The 18,353-nt window shown below is 36.7% G+C and overlaps 1 protein-coding gene across 6 annotated transcripts in view; it reads right to left on the bottom strand.

Moving 5' to 3' along the window:
• Positions 1 to 1,962: 1,962 nt before the first annotated feature.
• LOC106883557 (solute carrier family 2, facilitated glucose transporter member 1) overlaps positions 1,963 to 18,353 on the bottom strand; it is a 45,890-nt gene continuing 29,499 nt past the window's right edge. For all 6 annotated transcript variants that reach the window (XM_089363049.1, XM_014934605.3, XM_014934608.3 and 3 more), the window contains 11 exons: positions 17,148 to 17,243; positions 15,857 to 16,017; positions 14,902 to 15,026; positions 13,871 to 14,041; positions 13,635 to 13,742; positions 13,036 to 13,124; positions 11,991 to 12,089; positions 9,945 to 10,157; positions 8,466 to 8,541; positions 7,086 to 7,213; positions 1,963 to 5,996 (listed from right to left, as the gene is read on the bottom strand). In XM_089363049.1, the coding sequence (XP_089219175.1) occupies positions 5,790 to 5,996; positions 7,086 to 7,213; positions 8,466 to 8,541; positions 9,945 to 10,157; positions 11,991 to 12,089; positions 13,036 to 13,124; positions 13,635 to 13,742; positions 13,871 to 14,041; positions 14,902 to 15,026; positions 15,857 to 16,017; positions 17,148 to 17,243 (1,473 nt within the window). In that variant the 3' untranslated portion in view covers positions 1,963 to 5,789. The remainder of the gene's footprint in view (positions 5,997 to 7,085; positions 7,214 to 8,465; positions 8,542 to 9,944; positions 10,158 to 11,990; positions 12,090 to 13,035; positions 13,125 to 13,634; positions 13,743 to 13,870; positions 14,042 to 14,901; positions 15,027 to 15,856; positions 16,018 to 17,147; positions 17,244 to 18,353) is intronic.

Below are 18,353 nucleotides of genomic sequence, written 5' to 3'. Positions count from 1 at the left end.
ACATATATATATATATATAGAGAGAGAGAGATATGTACAGGGAGCCACGTGCCTGTGCAGGTGTTTGTTATATATGTGTGCGTGTGAGTATGCACATTCATACATGTACACACACACACACACACACACACACACACACACAGAAAAATTCAGTGAGCCCCACGGGCACGCGCGCACACACACACACGTACAGACATATAAATAAACTGATAGATAGATAGATAGATAGATAAATTAGCTCAGAGATCAAAACGAGAGAGAAAGAGAGAGAGAGAGAGACAGACAGACAAACAGACAGACACAGAACAGAGTGGTATGCAGGGTGGATAAAATCTGCCGTTTTTCTGATATTCTTAATTGGAAGCGCGGGTCAAACTGGTTCTTTTTTTTTAATATCTGATCTTAAGATCCATTCTCCTCCCTCAGTCGTACACACCCATCTACACATAACTACGAACACATACATACATATATATATATATATATATATATACATATATATATACAAATATATGCATACATACACATATGTATATATAAAAATATAAATATTTTGTACGGTGTTCGACCGAATCTGTCCTTACACAAGCCTTATCTTGCTCTCTCTCTCTCTCACCCTTGTGTGCGCGTACGCGTACGTGCGTGGATGCATGCATGCGTGCGTGCGTGCTTGTGTCTTAAGCATTTATAGAGTTGCAGGAGAACGTGAATTGATTCTCTTTTGGAACTGCCCCTCAAAATACATATGAAAAAGCATTCGTTTTCTTTTTTTTCTCTCCCAAAGCATTTTCCAATCTAATATTCACATGCTGTTATTTATACCATCGTGGTCCCTGCTATTTCTAGAACTAGAAAATTAACTCTTTAGCATTCAAACCGGCCATATCCAGCCCAAATACTCTACCCGATTTTTGTTCAAACTGGTCAGATCCAGCTTCTCACACATACCTCACTATGTCGTTCTAAAAATAAATAATCGCGCTGTCAAAATCTTGGAGCTACAAGAAAATTTATGATTAATTAAAAACAATGTGAATAAATAAACATTATATTTGACAGAGTAATCTGAGTGCTAAAGAGTTAAAAAACCGCAAAGGTGGGCCATCTTTGAATTTATTTCAGAGAAAGAAAGAGGGAGAAGACAGAGAGACAGACAGAGAGAAAGACAGATAAAGAGGAAGAGATAAACAGACTGACAGATAAAGAGAGAGAGAGGGAGAGGAAAATTAAGATTAAGACTATGATAAAATAATGAAATATTTATTGAGAAAGTGACTACAAACGAACGGATAAAGGATACAAAGGCAAATTAGACATCATGTATCAATCATCATCAGCAGCATCATTATCATCATCATCATCCTCACACCGATGCTGGTGTGTTTAGGTCCCCGTAACTTAGCGGTTCAGCAAAAAAAACCGACAGAATAAGTACTAGGCTTACAAAGAATAAGCCTGGGGGGGGGGATCTGTTCGACTAAAGGCGGTGCTCCAGCATGGCCGCAGTCAAATAACTGAAACAAATAATAAGTATAAAAGAATGGAATAATGAAGTTCGAGTACGATGTAGGGGAGGTAACTCTTAGACACTTTTATATGGATTTTTTTTTCTTTTGTTTTCACTTGAGAATGACTTCCCTTGAAGAGTCATCCGAGCACAAATTATGAGCCGTTAACGGAGGTCTAAGATGAAAAACAGTGACGTCATACTTAATACAGTTGTTGCCTCAACGTAGTCGCTTGACATGCTAGAAATAGCAGCTAAATCTTCTCTTAAAGCCAGGAACTTTCCAGCACCCCCTCATATATGTGTACGCACGTGTGTGTATGTATATATGTATGTATGGAAAACCTTTTGTAAGCATCAATCAGGATTAAAAGAAAACAAAGAGAAGGGACTTAGTGGTGCATTCATGAATACAATGATGATTCAATGAAGAAGGAAAAAAAGGAACAATAATATATTACATATCAGTTTATTCAGTACATATAAATAATTCACATAATTTATACTGATATATTTTGTAGTAAAGCGTTTTTGTTGTATGCAGACAAAGGGAATGAGAAGTTTAAATTTACAAACTTATCCGTTTATTTTAAGCAAGAAAGCAAAAAATTCAGACCATGAAATATGCTAAGTTTCTACTAACACACTGGTCTTAGTCTGTAATTCGTTTTAACAAAACCCAGCTGATCCTTAAGTTTCTTTGTTAGACCCCCTTTGTCTTTCAAAACCTTAGACCAGAAAATATACTAATTTTCTACTAGCAAGTTGGTTTTAGACTGCAATTCATTTTTTTAACAAACCCCTTCAATAGAGCCTGTTGTCTTCCAAAACCTCGGACCAGAAGATATGCTAAATTCATTTTAACACCTGCAACTGGCTCTTAGGTCCCTTTGTTAGAGCCTGTTGTCTTCGAAGCACTTGGACCAAGTTGCTGCTGTGATAATAACTTCCTTGCAGTTTAAGAAGCTCCTGAAAATATTTCATAAGCATTACCCTTCTTCCCTTCCTCTAAGCCATTAAGACTAAGTCAAAACCTACATTTGCTTAGCTTTAGAGGAAATATAATCATTATTTCATGGAAAGGCTTGCGTTTAATTTTGCAGTATTTTTTTTTTTTTTCTGAGATGGCTAAGCAGATCCTCATCCAATCTCGAACAACATTTACCTTTTATCCATTCAACACCAAGAAGCCAGAACGAGCAACAATCCTGTTAAAGCCGTTTCTATTCATTTTTCAAATATATATATGTATATATACATATATTTCTCTTGATAACAAGAAATGTCAAATATATATCTAATTATCTTCATGTACATCTCTGAGTGCACCAATATTTTATATTTGACAAAAACACTTGACAATTATGAAGTAGCCCAGTGCTTACTGTAGTGGAACCATTCCATAATACCTATTCATAAACTTTGGGTAACACAATATAAGTGATAGGCATTTGTCTGTTTTGCTTTTCTCTTGCTATATAATGCAGCCTAGTCTCCTTCGAGATCTGTGATCTGCAACATGATTTTTAACTCAATACTATGAACCAACACGAGACTCTTTATGTACAAGAAATAAAAATATAATACCCTTACCCATATAGTATATAGACATAGATGTAAAATCTGCTCCTACTCCTGCACTTTACCTTTTTTCTTTAAATGCACACAATTTGGTGTTAATGTTAGAGAGAAAAAAATAATCAATACATAGAGTTTATTTCTCTATACAACGGTAAAGCTCAATTTGTTATTCTGAGTTTACTGGCATTTGGAATGAAGCTCTCCATTCAGTAAAATGAATGGGTACATGCAAGCAAGCATGAATATGTGTGCATGTGCATGTGTTGTATATATGTGCATATATATGCATTGTGTGTATGTGTGTAACTTCATTTTCAGTGTTAGTGTATTAGCTTGAAGTGAAACAATATCACCATTCACACACAATTATGCCTGGCCATTAGCATTCTATGCATTAATAACAATAAACGATTTACTAATTTAATTAATTGTTAACCAAATAATTGATCATTAACATTTTAATTATTTTGTTTAAACAAGATTAATTCTTTCCAATTAAACTTTATTCTTTTCATTAATATGTGAATTTATCTCTATTTTAATTAGTTAAAAATATATCTTATAAGGACCGATATAAATAAAATATACAAAATGTGTTGAAAAAAAGAAAAGGGAATTTTATATCAAAAAGAGTGGGCATAGAAACAGATCACGCTTAAAACTATAACTGTAAATGCAAAAACCCCATAACGCATCATATATAATGTAATAAAAAATACATATTTAATTTTGTAAAAATATACAAAGAAATTTGTGGATAAAATCCTGCAAATTTCAATTAATATAGATTTAATGCATGATCACATGGTCAAAACAGCTCTGGAATGCACAACTTTATATGTCACACATACACTAGACAAAATACAAAGGATGTTAGTGGTCATATATGTAACAAAAAAGACAGTTTCATGTCAAGAGTTGAAGACATCCAAAGAACTAAGCAACCGAACCACTGGTCTTGATATCTTTGGTATAAACCACTGCTGACAGTTGAACAAAGAAGTATTCCTTACAATCTGATAAGGCATACATGTAACTAGGAATACAGCATTGTTAATACATGAGATAGTCTAGCAACAAAAGTATTGAGAGAGTTGAAAGAGCAGACAATATCAAAACTACTTAAAGTTAATTGGTGATGCCGTATCAATTAATCCCCCATAGAGGTGTTGCGTAATTGATATTTTAATGTGACAGTTAACTTGATTCATTGAAATCTTAAAAACCACATCAGAAACAACAGCCAGTTCTTTATAGAACATATAAGACAACTGGAAAACTATCCATTGAAACCCTCACTGGGTGAGCTATAATTTTTTTTTTTTTTTTTTTTTGGAAGACAAATGTTAACTTGAGGCAAAACTCTAAATCCATGCTAGCATAGAAAAATGGATGTTAAACAAATGAACAAATACACACACACCTACACATACATGCATACATACATACATACATACATACACACATACACACATACATACACACATACACACACACACACACACACACAAATACATATTTTTTATTATTACTAATCAGCAAAAGTTACTGAGTGACTCAAGGATCAATGCATGAAACACTTTGCCCTTGAGTCACTCAGTAACTTCTGAATAACAGAAAATATATATACTCATGTTTTGAGTTCAAATTTGCTGTATTTCAAAATACTCAGCAATTGATTGTCAGATGAACTTCTACCATAATGATTTACACTCCAATTAAATCAAAAACTTTCTTTTGTAAGTATTCATTGTACATGCAAACATTTTCTCAATATATATATCAGAATATTCGGTGGCACTGTTCAAAAATATGGATGAACCTTGGACCGCCCTTGTTGAATTCTTTCTCTCATTAATGTAGATAGTCAATGTTTTGCTTTTTTTTTTTTTAATCGAACTTTTACATTGTGTAAGTAGATATAACAGATTTCAAGTCATATTTCCCAGCTTAGGAATTAAAAAAATGGGAACATCAGTTGCAATTTGCTTTAAGCAGATTTAACCTTAGCAAAATAAAACTCAGAATAACAAAAATATACAGAGAACTGAATTCCCCAATTAATAATAACTTAATCATTTTTAATAAGTAGAAGAGAAACATCTGAATATAAAATACATACATACACACACTGATTATATACACACACACACACACACATATTTGTATATGTATATATGTTTATATACATATATATAAATATATATATAAATGTGTATATATATATATATATATCAATGTTTACTTATTTATATTAATGTTTGTATATGTGTGTGTGTGTGTTTAAATGTTTATATATGTGTGTATATATAAATGTTTTTATATATAAATATATAAATTTTCATATATATATTTTAATATGTGTCTGCGTTTATAGATATGCATGCATGTGTGTACATGTAAATACATACACACATGTAAGCATTTATATATATGCAATCATAAGCATATACTAAATATGTGTATGTATATATATATATATATATATATATATATATATATATATATATATATACGTGTGTGTGTCTGAGCACTTGTATATGCGAGAAATCATACATAATCATGTACGTGTGCTGACATGCACATATATGAAAGTACTATTTGACATTGAGTGTATTTTAAGCACAGATTTGCATATATATATATATATATATATGTATGTATATACCCATTTGTGAGCCTGAGTGTATATCAAAAGCTCTCACATATTTCGGAACCCAACCAAGTGACTATTTTCTTTAGCAACACCATCTGATTTCGATTGACTGTTCAATGTCTTCTGTGAGAAGATTTCTGAAATCTGTTGAAACGTCTTGTCTTTTGTCTCTGGCAGAAACATGTAGGTGAAAATCCAAAACAGCAGAAGCAGAATGGTAAACGGTAAGAAGGATAGGTGCTTCAGTCCTTTCTGAAATCATAAACAGATAAATATTAAAGTAGTAATACCAGCACAGTACAAAAATGAATGAAATTTGAGTGAATGTGAGGACGTGTGTTGAAATTCAATCATTTACATCATGGAAGAATCATGAGAATTGTTTAAAGTATATACACACTGGCTATGTGAAGGTGTATGGCTTAGTGGTTAGGGTAATCAACTCACAGATGTAAAGCTGTGAGTTCAATTCCTGGTGGTGCATTGTGTCCTTGAGGCCAGACACTTTATTTCATGTTGCTCTAGTCCACTCAGCTGGCAAAAATGAGTCTGCTCCCTCACTCATCATCATCATCGTTTAACGTCCGCTTTCCATGCTAGCATGGGTTGGACGATTTGACTGAGGACTAGCGAACCACATGGCTGCACCAGGCTCCAATCTGATTTGGCAGAGTTTCTACAGCTGGATGCTCTTCCAAACGCCAACCACTCCAAGAGTGTAGTGGGTGCTTTTACGTGCCACTGGCACGAAGGCCAGTCAGGCGGTACTGGCAATGGCCATGCTCAAAATGGTGTATTTTATGTGCCACCCGCACAAGAGCCAGTCGAGGAGCACTGGCAATGATCTCGCTCGAAAATCCTTACACATGTCATGGGCACAAGTGCCCAATAATAATAATAATAATAATAATAGTGGTTTCAAATTTTGGCTCAAAGCCAACAAGTTCAGGGGTGGGTTATATCGATTACACCAATCTCAGTGCTCAACTAGTACTTATTTTATCAACCCCAAAAGGATGAAAGGCAAAGATGACCTCAGCAGAATTTACTACTACTATTACTACCACTACCACCACTATTAAAGCCAGAAATTCGTAGGGAATGCTACATTGCATTCCATTCTTTTAGTTATTTAGAAGAAATTGGTACTAACACAATTTAAACTCAAAAACAAAAGTGAAAGTAAAAATATTTTTTTAAAGAAATTTAGTCACAACTTCCATCACTGCTGCCACTCTAAAACAAAGTTTAGAAAGGAAAGGAAAAGAATACAATTTTCTGTTGTAGTTTTTCAACTTGGAAAACCCACCGCATCTTGAGGTAAGGGGAGATAAATCTTACCTCGACATAAGGGAAAGTAAATCCATTAAGGAAGTTGCTTAACCAATTGATCATCACACATACACTCATGGCAGAGGATCGAGATCCTTGTGAAAATAGTTCAGCTACAATCAACCAGGGTATGGAACCTAGAAATAAAATACATACAACACTAATGCAGAGGGATAAAAGTGAAACAATAGATAGAATGAGATAGAAAGAGAGAGAGAGAGTGATACATATCTATATGCATACACACACACACACACACACACACACACACACACACACACACACACACGTGTGTGTATAATTTGATTCTCTCTCTGAAGAATTTCTAACAGGGAATGTCTTACATGTTTATCCAACATGTACAGCTTTCTAATTCCTATTAGCAAATGAAACATGTGTAATAGCAAAAATTTTCCCAATTTTCTGTTTTGTTACATAATAACTTTGCAAACCAATATTTCCAGAATTTTCAATTCTGATATGTACCTCACATCAATACATCAACAGCAACTACATATTGGATTGTAATACTAGAGTAAACAGATGTGCTTCAAGAGAATACAGCTTGGAGTTTGCTCTACTTAATTTATATATATATAATAAGAAAAAAAAAGGGGGATTAAAAGATCCTGGCAAATATCAAAAAAGCATTTAGTATTAAAAGAATTTGGTTAACAATATTCAGCAATTAGACACCAATAAATGTAAGTAGAATACAGATCTCCGGTAAATCCTCATGCATGACAGGTAAATCCAAATATCCTTTGACAGAATGTCTTTATTATATATTTACTAGGTTTTCGATGAGGTGCTGTGATTCATATGAAAAAGAAATTTTTACAATCTACCTATCAGTATTGAGTGTTCTTTCTTGTGTTAGTTGACACTAGTGTAACATGTACATGTGTTATGTGTGTGTGTGTGTGTGTGTGTGTGTGAGTGTTATGTGTGTATCATCATCGTCATCATCATCATCATTATTATTATTGATGTTTTTTGAAGTTCACTTTAACATGCTTGCATGAATTGGGCAGAATTCGCTGAAGTAGATTTTCTGCAGCCTGATGCCTTTCCTTTCACCAACTCTCACCTGTTTCCAAGCAAGGTAATATTTGCCCAGGGCCAAATAGAGATAAAACCCAGGCCTGAATGCTTTACAACATCACTAAAGACACCCAAGGGCTTGGTGGCAGAAACTGAGTCACAAACAAAGTCTACACGCTATATTGTCTCAAAAAGAGAGAAAGAGATAGAAAGAGAGAAAGAAAGAGAGAGAACACAGCACATTGATGTGCATGTTATTACAGTGTATCAAGGAGTAAAGGTTTGCCAGTCAGTCAGATGGCCTTGTGTTGTGGGCTGAGAGAGAGAGAAAGAAGTCCAACTTACCAGGTCCAACAGCGAAAAATGCCACATAAAGGATCACAATAACGATACTAACGACCTGCATTGCATTATAAGTGTCCTGTGAAAAGCAAAATGTTTGTTAGGGACAACAGCAACAACAACGAGAAGAACATGATTAAATCAATTGAACATGTTCAATGAACAAAGAAAATATAATCAAGAAAAAAATACTCTTCCGATAAATCATTTCTATCCTTGAGGACACATTCACATGTATAGAGGAAGGGAGGAAGGAAGGAAGAAAGGAAGGAAGATATATATTATATATATATATATATATATATATATATATATATATATATATATATACATATATATATACATATATATATACACTACATATATAAATAACAGGAATAGCCATCAAGGTGGATTCCTTATATGCTAGAAGACAATTTGGCATCTTCTTCTAGCATATTAGGAATCCCCCTTGGTGGCTATTCCACTTATTTTTATATGTAATATAATTCATAATCCTCAGACAATTATTTGGTAGCCATAATAAAACCCCTGATAAAATTATTCGGTAGCCATGATGAAACACCATGATAAAACTGGCTACCGAATGATTGTCACAGATAATGTTTACTGATATATTCCTCTATTTACATAATATCGAAGTCTCTCTCATTCTTTTGTTGTCTTGCCATTTCTATCAATACATATATATTAATACATACATACATACATACATACATACATACATACAGAGAGAGAGAGAGAGAGAGAGAGAGAGAGAGAGAGAGAGAGAGAGAGAGAGAGAGAGAGAGAGAGAGAGAGAGAAAGAGAGAGAGAGAGAGAGAGAGAGAGAGAGAGAGAGAAAGAGAGAGAGAGAATAAAGTTATTCCATTCCACACGGGTAAAAATATAGAAAAAAGAAGTTGAAAATGCACAAAAATTTTTAAAGACTTAAACCAGCTTCACAGATATTTCTGATTTTCAAATATTCTTTTCTACTCTAGGCACCGAAATTTTGGAAGAGGGGGCCAACTGATTAGATCTGGCTAATATGAACGAGTCTGGTAGGTGTAAAAGACTAATTGGCACCTCTTGTCAACAGTACAGGCGACAGTCAGATCCCTGATGTTTGCTGTGCACTCAGCTGTCGTTATTTGACTGCTGTTATTCTGTGCGTCTGTGCATAAAGATCAATTTTTTTTTTTGCAGGGTCACTTTATTTTTACTTTATTTTTACTTGGAAATGAAGAAAGACAGTGCTAGATATAAAAAAAAATAAGCCATTTGGGGCTAGAAACAAGGGGGAAAAACGTGAAATTCTTTGAGAAAGTATGCGTCTTATATGAAATCTGTGAAGAGCTCAAGTGATGCACATGACCAGGAATCACCTCTGCTATATATGTGTGTATATATGTGTATGTGTGTGTGTATGTGTGTGTGTATATAAAGGAAAATGGAGTATTAAAAATGCGGATAACAAAATTATCAAGAAGGAAAACTTACAGAAAGCACCAGAGAGATGGTCAAGAAAATGCTGAGTATAAACATGCCCATTAAACCAATGAGGTGTAGTGCACGACGGCCGGTCGATTCCATGAGAGGGATGCTGATGAAGGTCATCACCACCAGAACGGCTCCAATAGAACTGTCGGCGTGGTTGGCTGTGGTGTCACTCATTCCGGTCAAGGTGAACAGCGAATGAGAATAATACAAGACCTGTGGATGATGATGGTAATGATGATGATGATGATTGGTGAGAGGATGGTAATGATGGTGGTGATGGTAGTGTGGGGTGACATAGATGAGGTGGTGGTGGTAGTTGCGGTGGTGGTGATGGTGAGGTGATATAGGATGCGAGGTAGTTGTGGCAGGTTAGGAGGGGTGGTCATCATGTAGTGGTATGGTGGTGGAAGTGATTTTGTTGTTGGTAGTGATGATGTAGGTGGTGGTGGTGATCGAGGTAGTAGTTGCGGAAGAAGTGATTGAGATGTTGGTGGTGGAGGTGGTAGCGGTTGTCAGGGTCGTGTGGGGAGTAATTGAGTTGTTGTTGTTGTTGTTGGTGGTGGTGGTGTTGGAGGGCGAGTAGGTAATTGTGGGAGCGATTGCATTGTTGATAATGGTTGTGGTGGTGGTGATGAGGGAATGATGCAAAGAGAAAAATAAAATAAAATTTAAATAAACATTTTTTTCTAAAAACAATAAGACAAAGAGAAGGGAGGGGAAGAGAGAGAGAGAGAGAGAGAGAGAGAGTGTGTGTAAGGCAAAAGTATTTATAATCTATTGGATTATATAACAACTCTTTAAGACTGTCTAAATTTAGATAAACAGATATATACATAAATATATATACACAGTGGCCCAAAAGTCACAGAAGGGTCTAAAGTTTAACAAATAAATTTATTTTAATTATATTTTTTTGTTTGTAATTCACAAAATGGGGTTCTTCACTCCTAATCTGTACACACACACACACACACACACACACACACACACACACATCATATGTGTATGTACTGTATGTAGTGCTAAGTTATCGAAAATTTAAAACAACATAAATGAATTATTAACACCTTTGTGACTTTTGGGCCACTCTGTATATATTGTTAATACAAAAGGGAAAAATCAAATCAAAACATGAGTGTGTATATAGAATAAGATATATGAATTCTGCGTGCATGTGTGTGTGTGTGTGTGCATATGTATGTGTACACACACACATGAAAGGCCCTTAATTTGAAACCAGTTTGACAAGTGCCCATGCTTGAAATTCTTGGCCCTTGAGTCATTTTGTAATTTCTGACAATTAAAAATGATAAAACATACAAGGTGAAGTTTCCCTCTATTAAATCCACTCACAAGATTTTGGTTGGGCCCAAGGTGCCATGCAGGAGTACTGAACTCGGAACCATGTGGTTGGGAAGCAAACTTCTTGCCACACAACAACATTTGCGCGCGCACACACACACGCACACACGCGCACACACGCGCACACACACACACGCACACACACACGCGCGCACACGCGCGCGCACGCACACACGCACACGCACACGCACACACACACACACACACACACACACACACACACGAGATTCTTTTGATTTCTGTCCAATTCTGCTCAAAAGGCTTTGGTCAGCCTGGTGCTCTAGTATGAAGACACTTGCCCAAGATGCCTGCCATAAAGTAGGATTGAAACCAAGACAGCATGATTGAGAAGCAGGCCTCTTAACGACAGAGCTACATGAAAAATTATTAATGAAGACATGATAATTCTACCAGGTGATATTATTCACCAGTGAGAGAAGGCTATGATCAGTGGTGTGGAGGTGGATTAAGAAATAGATTTAAGTTTTTGGTTGAACAAAGTATCTTCTTGTACTGAGTTATGTCCCTTCCTGTTCTAGGCTTAATAAGTACAGAGGCAAATCCCTGCTAAAATTCAAACAAGGCTCTGATAATGAATGCACTTCCCGATACACCCACACACGTGCACTTACAAACCCTATGCAAAATACACACAGAACACAGAAGATTAAGCTGTCTACTTACGGCAAGAATCCCGCTGCACTGTTGAGAGAGTTGCATCACCATTCCGATAATGAGTGGCCGACGGAGTTCTGACTTGAACATGAGCTCCCAGATACTGATCTTAGGAAGGAAAGAGAGAGAGAGAGGCAGTGAGTGAGTGAGAGAGTGAGTGAATGGGTGATTGAGTGGGTGAGTAAGGAGTGAGTGAGTGAGTGGGTGGGTCTGAGTGAGTGAGTGAGTGAGATAGTTTGATATGCATGCATGTGAATATGTATGTACTGGCATGTGTAATGCATGTGTGTGAGCAACATGTGTGAAGTGCTGATGTGGATATGTGTATATTAGAACTTTTGTCCTCTTGGAGGTCGATAAAATAGGTACCAGTGGCGTACTAGGGTTGATGTAATTCAGTAGCCCCCTCCCGCAAACTTTCAGGCCTTGTACCTATGGTAGAAAGGATTATTAGATCAAGCTATTTAACATCTAACAAGCCAAGGTTTCATGCTAGGAAACAATCCTCCGATATATATATATATACATAATTCATCATCGTTTAAAATAAATAAATGCATACATACATTACATAACATACATAACATGCATCACATGAACACACACATCTTGGGCAAGATGACAAAGGACTGAGATACCCAGCACCTGACCGTACTCAAGAAGATCCATAGCCTGTGGCAGAAGTGTTAAGACTGATCCTTCTGGTGGTGTAAATCACTCATGGCTGTGCCACGTAAAAGCACCCATGTGGCACCATGTAAAAGTGTGGCATCATATAAAAGCACATGTGCAGTGCCATGTAAAAGCACCGAGCACACTCTGTAAAATGGTAGGCGTTAGGAAGGGCGTCCAGCTGTAGAAACCATGCCAAATCAGATTGGAGTCTGGTGCAGCTCCCCAGCTTGCCAGCTAACCGTCCAACTGGTGTAGCCCCCCCCCCCCCCCCAGCTTGCCAGCTCTTGGTCACATCATCCAACCCATGCCAGCATGGACAACGGATATTAAGTGATGATGGTGATGACGATGATGATGATGATGACACACACATACATACCTTGGGCTCTGATTCACACATCCTTTGTTCACGTTTCATGTCTTCAATGTCTAACTCCACATCGAAACTGCCACGTAACTCCATAAGCACTGCAAAAGAAAAGCAATGAACAATGATGGTGGTGGTGTTGGTGGTAGCAATAATGAAAGTGGTGGTGGTGGTGGTGGTGGTGGTGGTGATGTGTGTGTGTGTATATATAAGTGTGAGCATTTATTTAACTATTTGACTTCTTTCTATGAAAAGAAGATGATTTCTAACACAGAAAACATTCTGCAGTTCCTTCATTGGAATTTCAAAAGCGAGCGAACGAGCAAGCAAGGTAGGTAGGTAGGTAGGTAGGTAGGTAGGTGTTTGTTTGCATGTATGTATGTATGCATGTGCAGATTTGTATGTTTTATGTATGTATTCTCATGCATATAGTTGCATACTAGACATGCTCATATGTATGTATCCATGCATGTATGCATGCATGTATGTGTGCATGTGTATGTGCATGTATGTGTTCATGTATGTGTGCATGTATGTGTGCATGTATGTGTGCATGTATGTGTGTAAATGTATGCATACATTTTTTTATGCAGTAAGAATGTAATAGTTACCTTCTCTGGATCGAGTCTCTTCATTTCTAGAAATAAGCAGAAAACGAGGACTTTCTGGACAAAATATCAAAAGCGGTAACTGTATGGCAGCTGGAATGAACGTCAGACCTGGATAATCAAAGTAAAAGATACATGTATGAAAGTTGATGATATCCATTTACAGCCATCATGCAAGGGTACATACATACAAACACACACATGTGGCCTTTTGGCTTAGATCAAAGGGCATTACTTACCAAGTAATATGGGCCATGAGGATTCAGTACCCATGAGTTCAGGAAAACTTAATACTTGTGATATGAAGATCCCAAGAGTTATACTCAGCTGGTGCACAACACCCAGTGCTCCTCGGATATTGGCTGGGGCAATTTCCGACAAATACATTGGAGTGAGGACTGTGGTTAGACCTTCAATGCAGAAACAAAATATCAATGGAATAAGAAGCTTTAGGAGATAAATAAATTTTGTAAGTTAGATATCTGAATAGGAAATTAAAATTATAATTTCATTTATATTACTTGTTTTTCAATATTTCTGTCAATATAAGAGGGAGTTACAAGAAGGCTCTATGGGTGAGAGCTATGAATGAGCATTACAAGGGGGAGCTGTGAGGGAGCACAATGAGTGGGAGTTATGAGTGGGTGTCATGAGTGGTTGCTATAAGTGGGAGGTACAAGCGTGCACTACAAGTGGATACTATGAGAGGGTACTACAAGGGGGCAGTATGAGTAGGAGCACAAGTGGACTACAAGAGGGCACTATGAGTGGACGCTGCAAGTGGGTGTTATGAGTGGGAGTTACTGGATACAACAGTGGGTGCTATGTGAGTGGGCATTATGAGTGGAAACTACAAACAAGCAATATGAGTGGGAACTATTATAGGAAGCTATTAGTGGGAATTACAAGTGGGCACTATGAGTGGGTACTATGAGAGGGCAATGTGGGTACTAGTAGGTACTATGAGTGGGCATTTCAAGTGGTTGTTATGTGGGGGAAACTATTAGACACAAAAGTGGGCCCTGCACACGTGGGAATGAATGTTGTGTGTGAGGATTATGAGGACAAGTTGCAAAAAGATAAAGAACATGGAAGAAGACAAAAGGAGAGTGAAAGAAAAAGGAAAGACTAAAACACGTAAAAGAATGAATGAAAAGTCTTCAAATTGTTTGTTTAAATGTAAAGAAGAGATAAGAAAAATAATCATCGGAAGAAGGCTTAGCAAAGAGTTTTGAAAATGAAAGCTTTACAGAGAAAGCAGAGGACTTACCACAATTGAGTCCCAGAACCAACCGACCAACAATAATCATCTCGAAAGATTTGCATGTTTTGCAAAGTACAATTAATACAGAACCAAGAACACCAATTGGACAATTCAGCATGATTCCTCGCTTTCTTTTAAAACAAAATAAATATAAAATGAAAAACTAATAAAGAAAAAAGAAAAGAAAAAAGTTAAAAGAATTATCCAGCTGAACTTCTTATTTTTAAATGAGCATTTATTGTTGTTGTTTATTACAAGTGGATACTATGAGAGGGTACTTAAAGTGGGCAGTATGAGTAGGAGCAACAAGTGGACTACGAGGGGGCAATACAAGTGGGTGTAACCCCAAATTTGGTGATGGTGCCATGTAAAAGGCATTGGTAATGGTGCCATGTAAAAAGAACTGGTGATGGTACCATGTACAAAGAACTGGTGATGGTACCATGTACAAAGAACTGGTGATGGTACCATGTACAAAGAACTGGTGATGGTACCATGTACAAAGAACTGGTGATGGTACCATGTAAAAAGCTCTGGTGACGGTGCCATATAAAAGGCATTGGTGATGGTACCACATAAAAAGCACTGGTGATGGTACCACATAAAAAGCACTGGTGATGGTACCATGTAAAAAGCTCTGGTGATGGTACCATGTAAAAAGCTCTGGTGATGGTACCACGTAAAAAGCACTGGTGATGGTACCATGTAAAAAGCTCTGGTGATGGTACCATGTAAAAAGCTCTGGTGATGGTACCACATTAAAAGCACTGGTGATGGTGCCATGTAAAAAGCACTGGTGATGGTGCCATGTAAAAAGCACTGGTGATGGTACCATGTAAAAAGCACTGGTGATGGTACCATGTAAAAAGCTCTGGTGATGGTACCACATAAAAAGCACCAATGATGGTGCCATGTAAAAAGCTGAATAGATTAAATGCTAAGAGAGAGCTTTAAGATTTACCTTCCAAAAAAGTCAGCCCAGACACCAGCAGAAAGTCCACCAATCATACCTCCAACAGCGAAGATTGCCACTATCAATGACCAGTAATTGTTCAAGTGTGAGTGCTTAATGGGTTCACCAGATCTACCTAGAACTGTAGCATTGATGAAATCCTTCACAAGCTATAATAAAAGACAAATTGATTTCTGTAGATTAGGTTGATTATTCTTTAAATGTGAGACATAGATATACATACACACATATACATGCAAGCGCATGTTCACATACATACATACACACACACAAACGTGTGTATTCAAGTACACATGTGTACATACACACACACTTCAGAGCTCACAGTGAAGTCAGCAAACAATGCCTTTTCTCTGTAGATTTCATGAAGAAAATGCCCTAACTCTGAAATATTGAAATACCAAATAAAATTACTGACCATCAATCTGTATAATTAAATTTTTTTATGACATACATTGTTTTGGCTTTGAAAAAGAATTCAAAAACATATACGAAGAGGTGCTTAAAAGTTCCTGGCTTTGAGTGAAAGAAAATACAAGGAGGATCAGTTAATTATGATTTTATTCAACATATTCTGCTCTCAGATTCACACACTCATTGCAGCGGTTCATCAGTTTTTCTAAACCCTGTAAAAGAACTCAGAAGTTTGGGCCTCCAACCAAGCCTTTAGCAACACACTCAAAGTCAAGAACTTCTCAGTACTCCCTCATGTATTTATATTTATATTTATATATATATATATATATATATAATTTATTTATTTATGCACCCTTTTAAAGCCTAGCCAGTATCATGGGCCCAGTTTCCCGGTTTCTATGGCGTATGTGTTCCCCCCAGTTGGACAGGACACCAGTCCATCGCAGCGTTACTCAAGAAACAGGAAGAAAGAGAAAGTTGAGGCAAAAGAGTACAATAGGGGATTGCCACTTGAAGGTTACGCTCCAAGGCATACGTGAGGGCAAGATTGTTCTTTTTTTTTTTATTAAGGATCACCAGCAGTCGCCCATGCATGCATACCAGTCTCCCCTCTCCACACCACTGATGCTACCAAGAGAAAGGCAAAGGTCAATACAGCTTGGCACCAGTGACGTCACAACTCATTTCTACAGCTGAGTGAACTGGAGCAACGTGAAATAAAGTGTCTTGCTCAAGAACACAACACACAGTATTTTTGCAATGTCCTTGACGTCCTTACAATGGTGGTGGTGGTGGTGACGGCGGTGGTGGTGGCGGTGGCGGTGAAATGACATAGGAAATGACTGTGTTTGAATTGACTTACTACTTGTGGAGAATTTATGACGCCACTGCCATAACCAAACATGAAGGATCCCATTGCTGATGCAACGATTGCCAGGAATAACTTTGCAGTCAAAAACTGAAAAAAGAGAAGCAAAAAAAAACATGAGAGAGTTGGAGCTTTGAGTGAGTGAGTGAGTAAAACAGAGAGACTAAGAGAATGGAGGAGGAGAAGGAGGAGGGTGAAATAGGGAGACAGAGAGTATAGGAAGAGTAAAATAGAGAGAGTAAAAGATTAGAGTGAATTAGAGAGACTAAGAGCATAAAGGAAGAGAGTGAAATAGGAAGATTGAGAGAGTGAAAAAGAGAGGGAGAGTAAAATTCAGAATCCAAAAAAATGACAATTGTCATCTGCATCAGACAAACAATCCATGGAAAACAGATGTTAAGTGGTGATGATGATGGTGATGGTCGCTCGATGGAAAGAATAATTTAGTTAGCTTCCCGTCTCCCCACTTGTACATACTGCTATGTAACTTTAATCCCACTTGCCACTGTGTACTTTTAATTTACTTTAGGTAAATAGATAGATGGATAAATAAATGGATGGATAAATAGATTGATGGATAAATAGATAGATGGATAAATAGATAGATGGATAAATAGATAGATGGATAAATAGATAGATGGATAAATAGATAGATGGATAAATAGATAGATGGATAAATAGATAGATGGATAAATAGATAGATGGATAAATAGATAGATGGATAAATAGATAGATGGATAAATAGATAGATGGATAAATAGATAGATTGATGGATAAATAGATAGATTGATGGATAAATAGATAGATTGATGGATAAATAGATGGATGGATAAATAGATGGATGGATAAATAGATGGATGGATAAATAGATGGATGGATAAATAGATGGATGGATAAATAGATGGATGGATAAATAGATAGATCAACAAATGGATGGATGGATCGATGGATGGAAATATACATACACACACACACATACACAGAGAGACATACAAACAGATACATTTACACCAAATAAATGCATGGTCATCATTCAGAATCTAATAACTAAACTTGTATCGATATGTGGGGGGGGGGGGACAAATGCAGTGACCATGCAAATTCTAATAAACTTGTATGTATGTATTTGATAGAGACACAGACAGACAAATATATATTAATACGAAATAAATGCATGGTCATCACACAGGATCAAATAAT

This window comes from Octopus bimaculoides, chromosome 14 (assembly GCF_046866305.1).
Source record: "Octopus bimaculoides isolate indiv1 chromosome 14, ASM4686630v1, whole genome shotgun sequence".
Lineage (NCBI taxonomy): Eukaryota > Metazoa > Mollusca > Cephalopoda > Octopoda > Octopodidae > Octopus > Octopus bimaculoides.
Note: the sequence above shows the minus strand (reverse complement) of the source record. Positions and strands in the feature narration are given on the sequence as shown.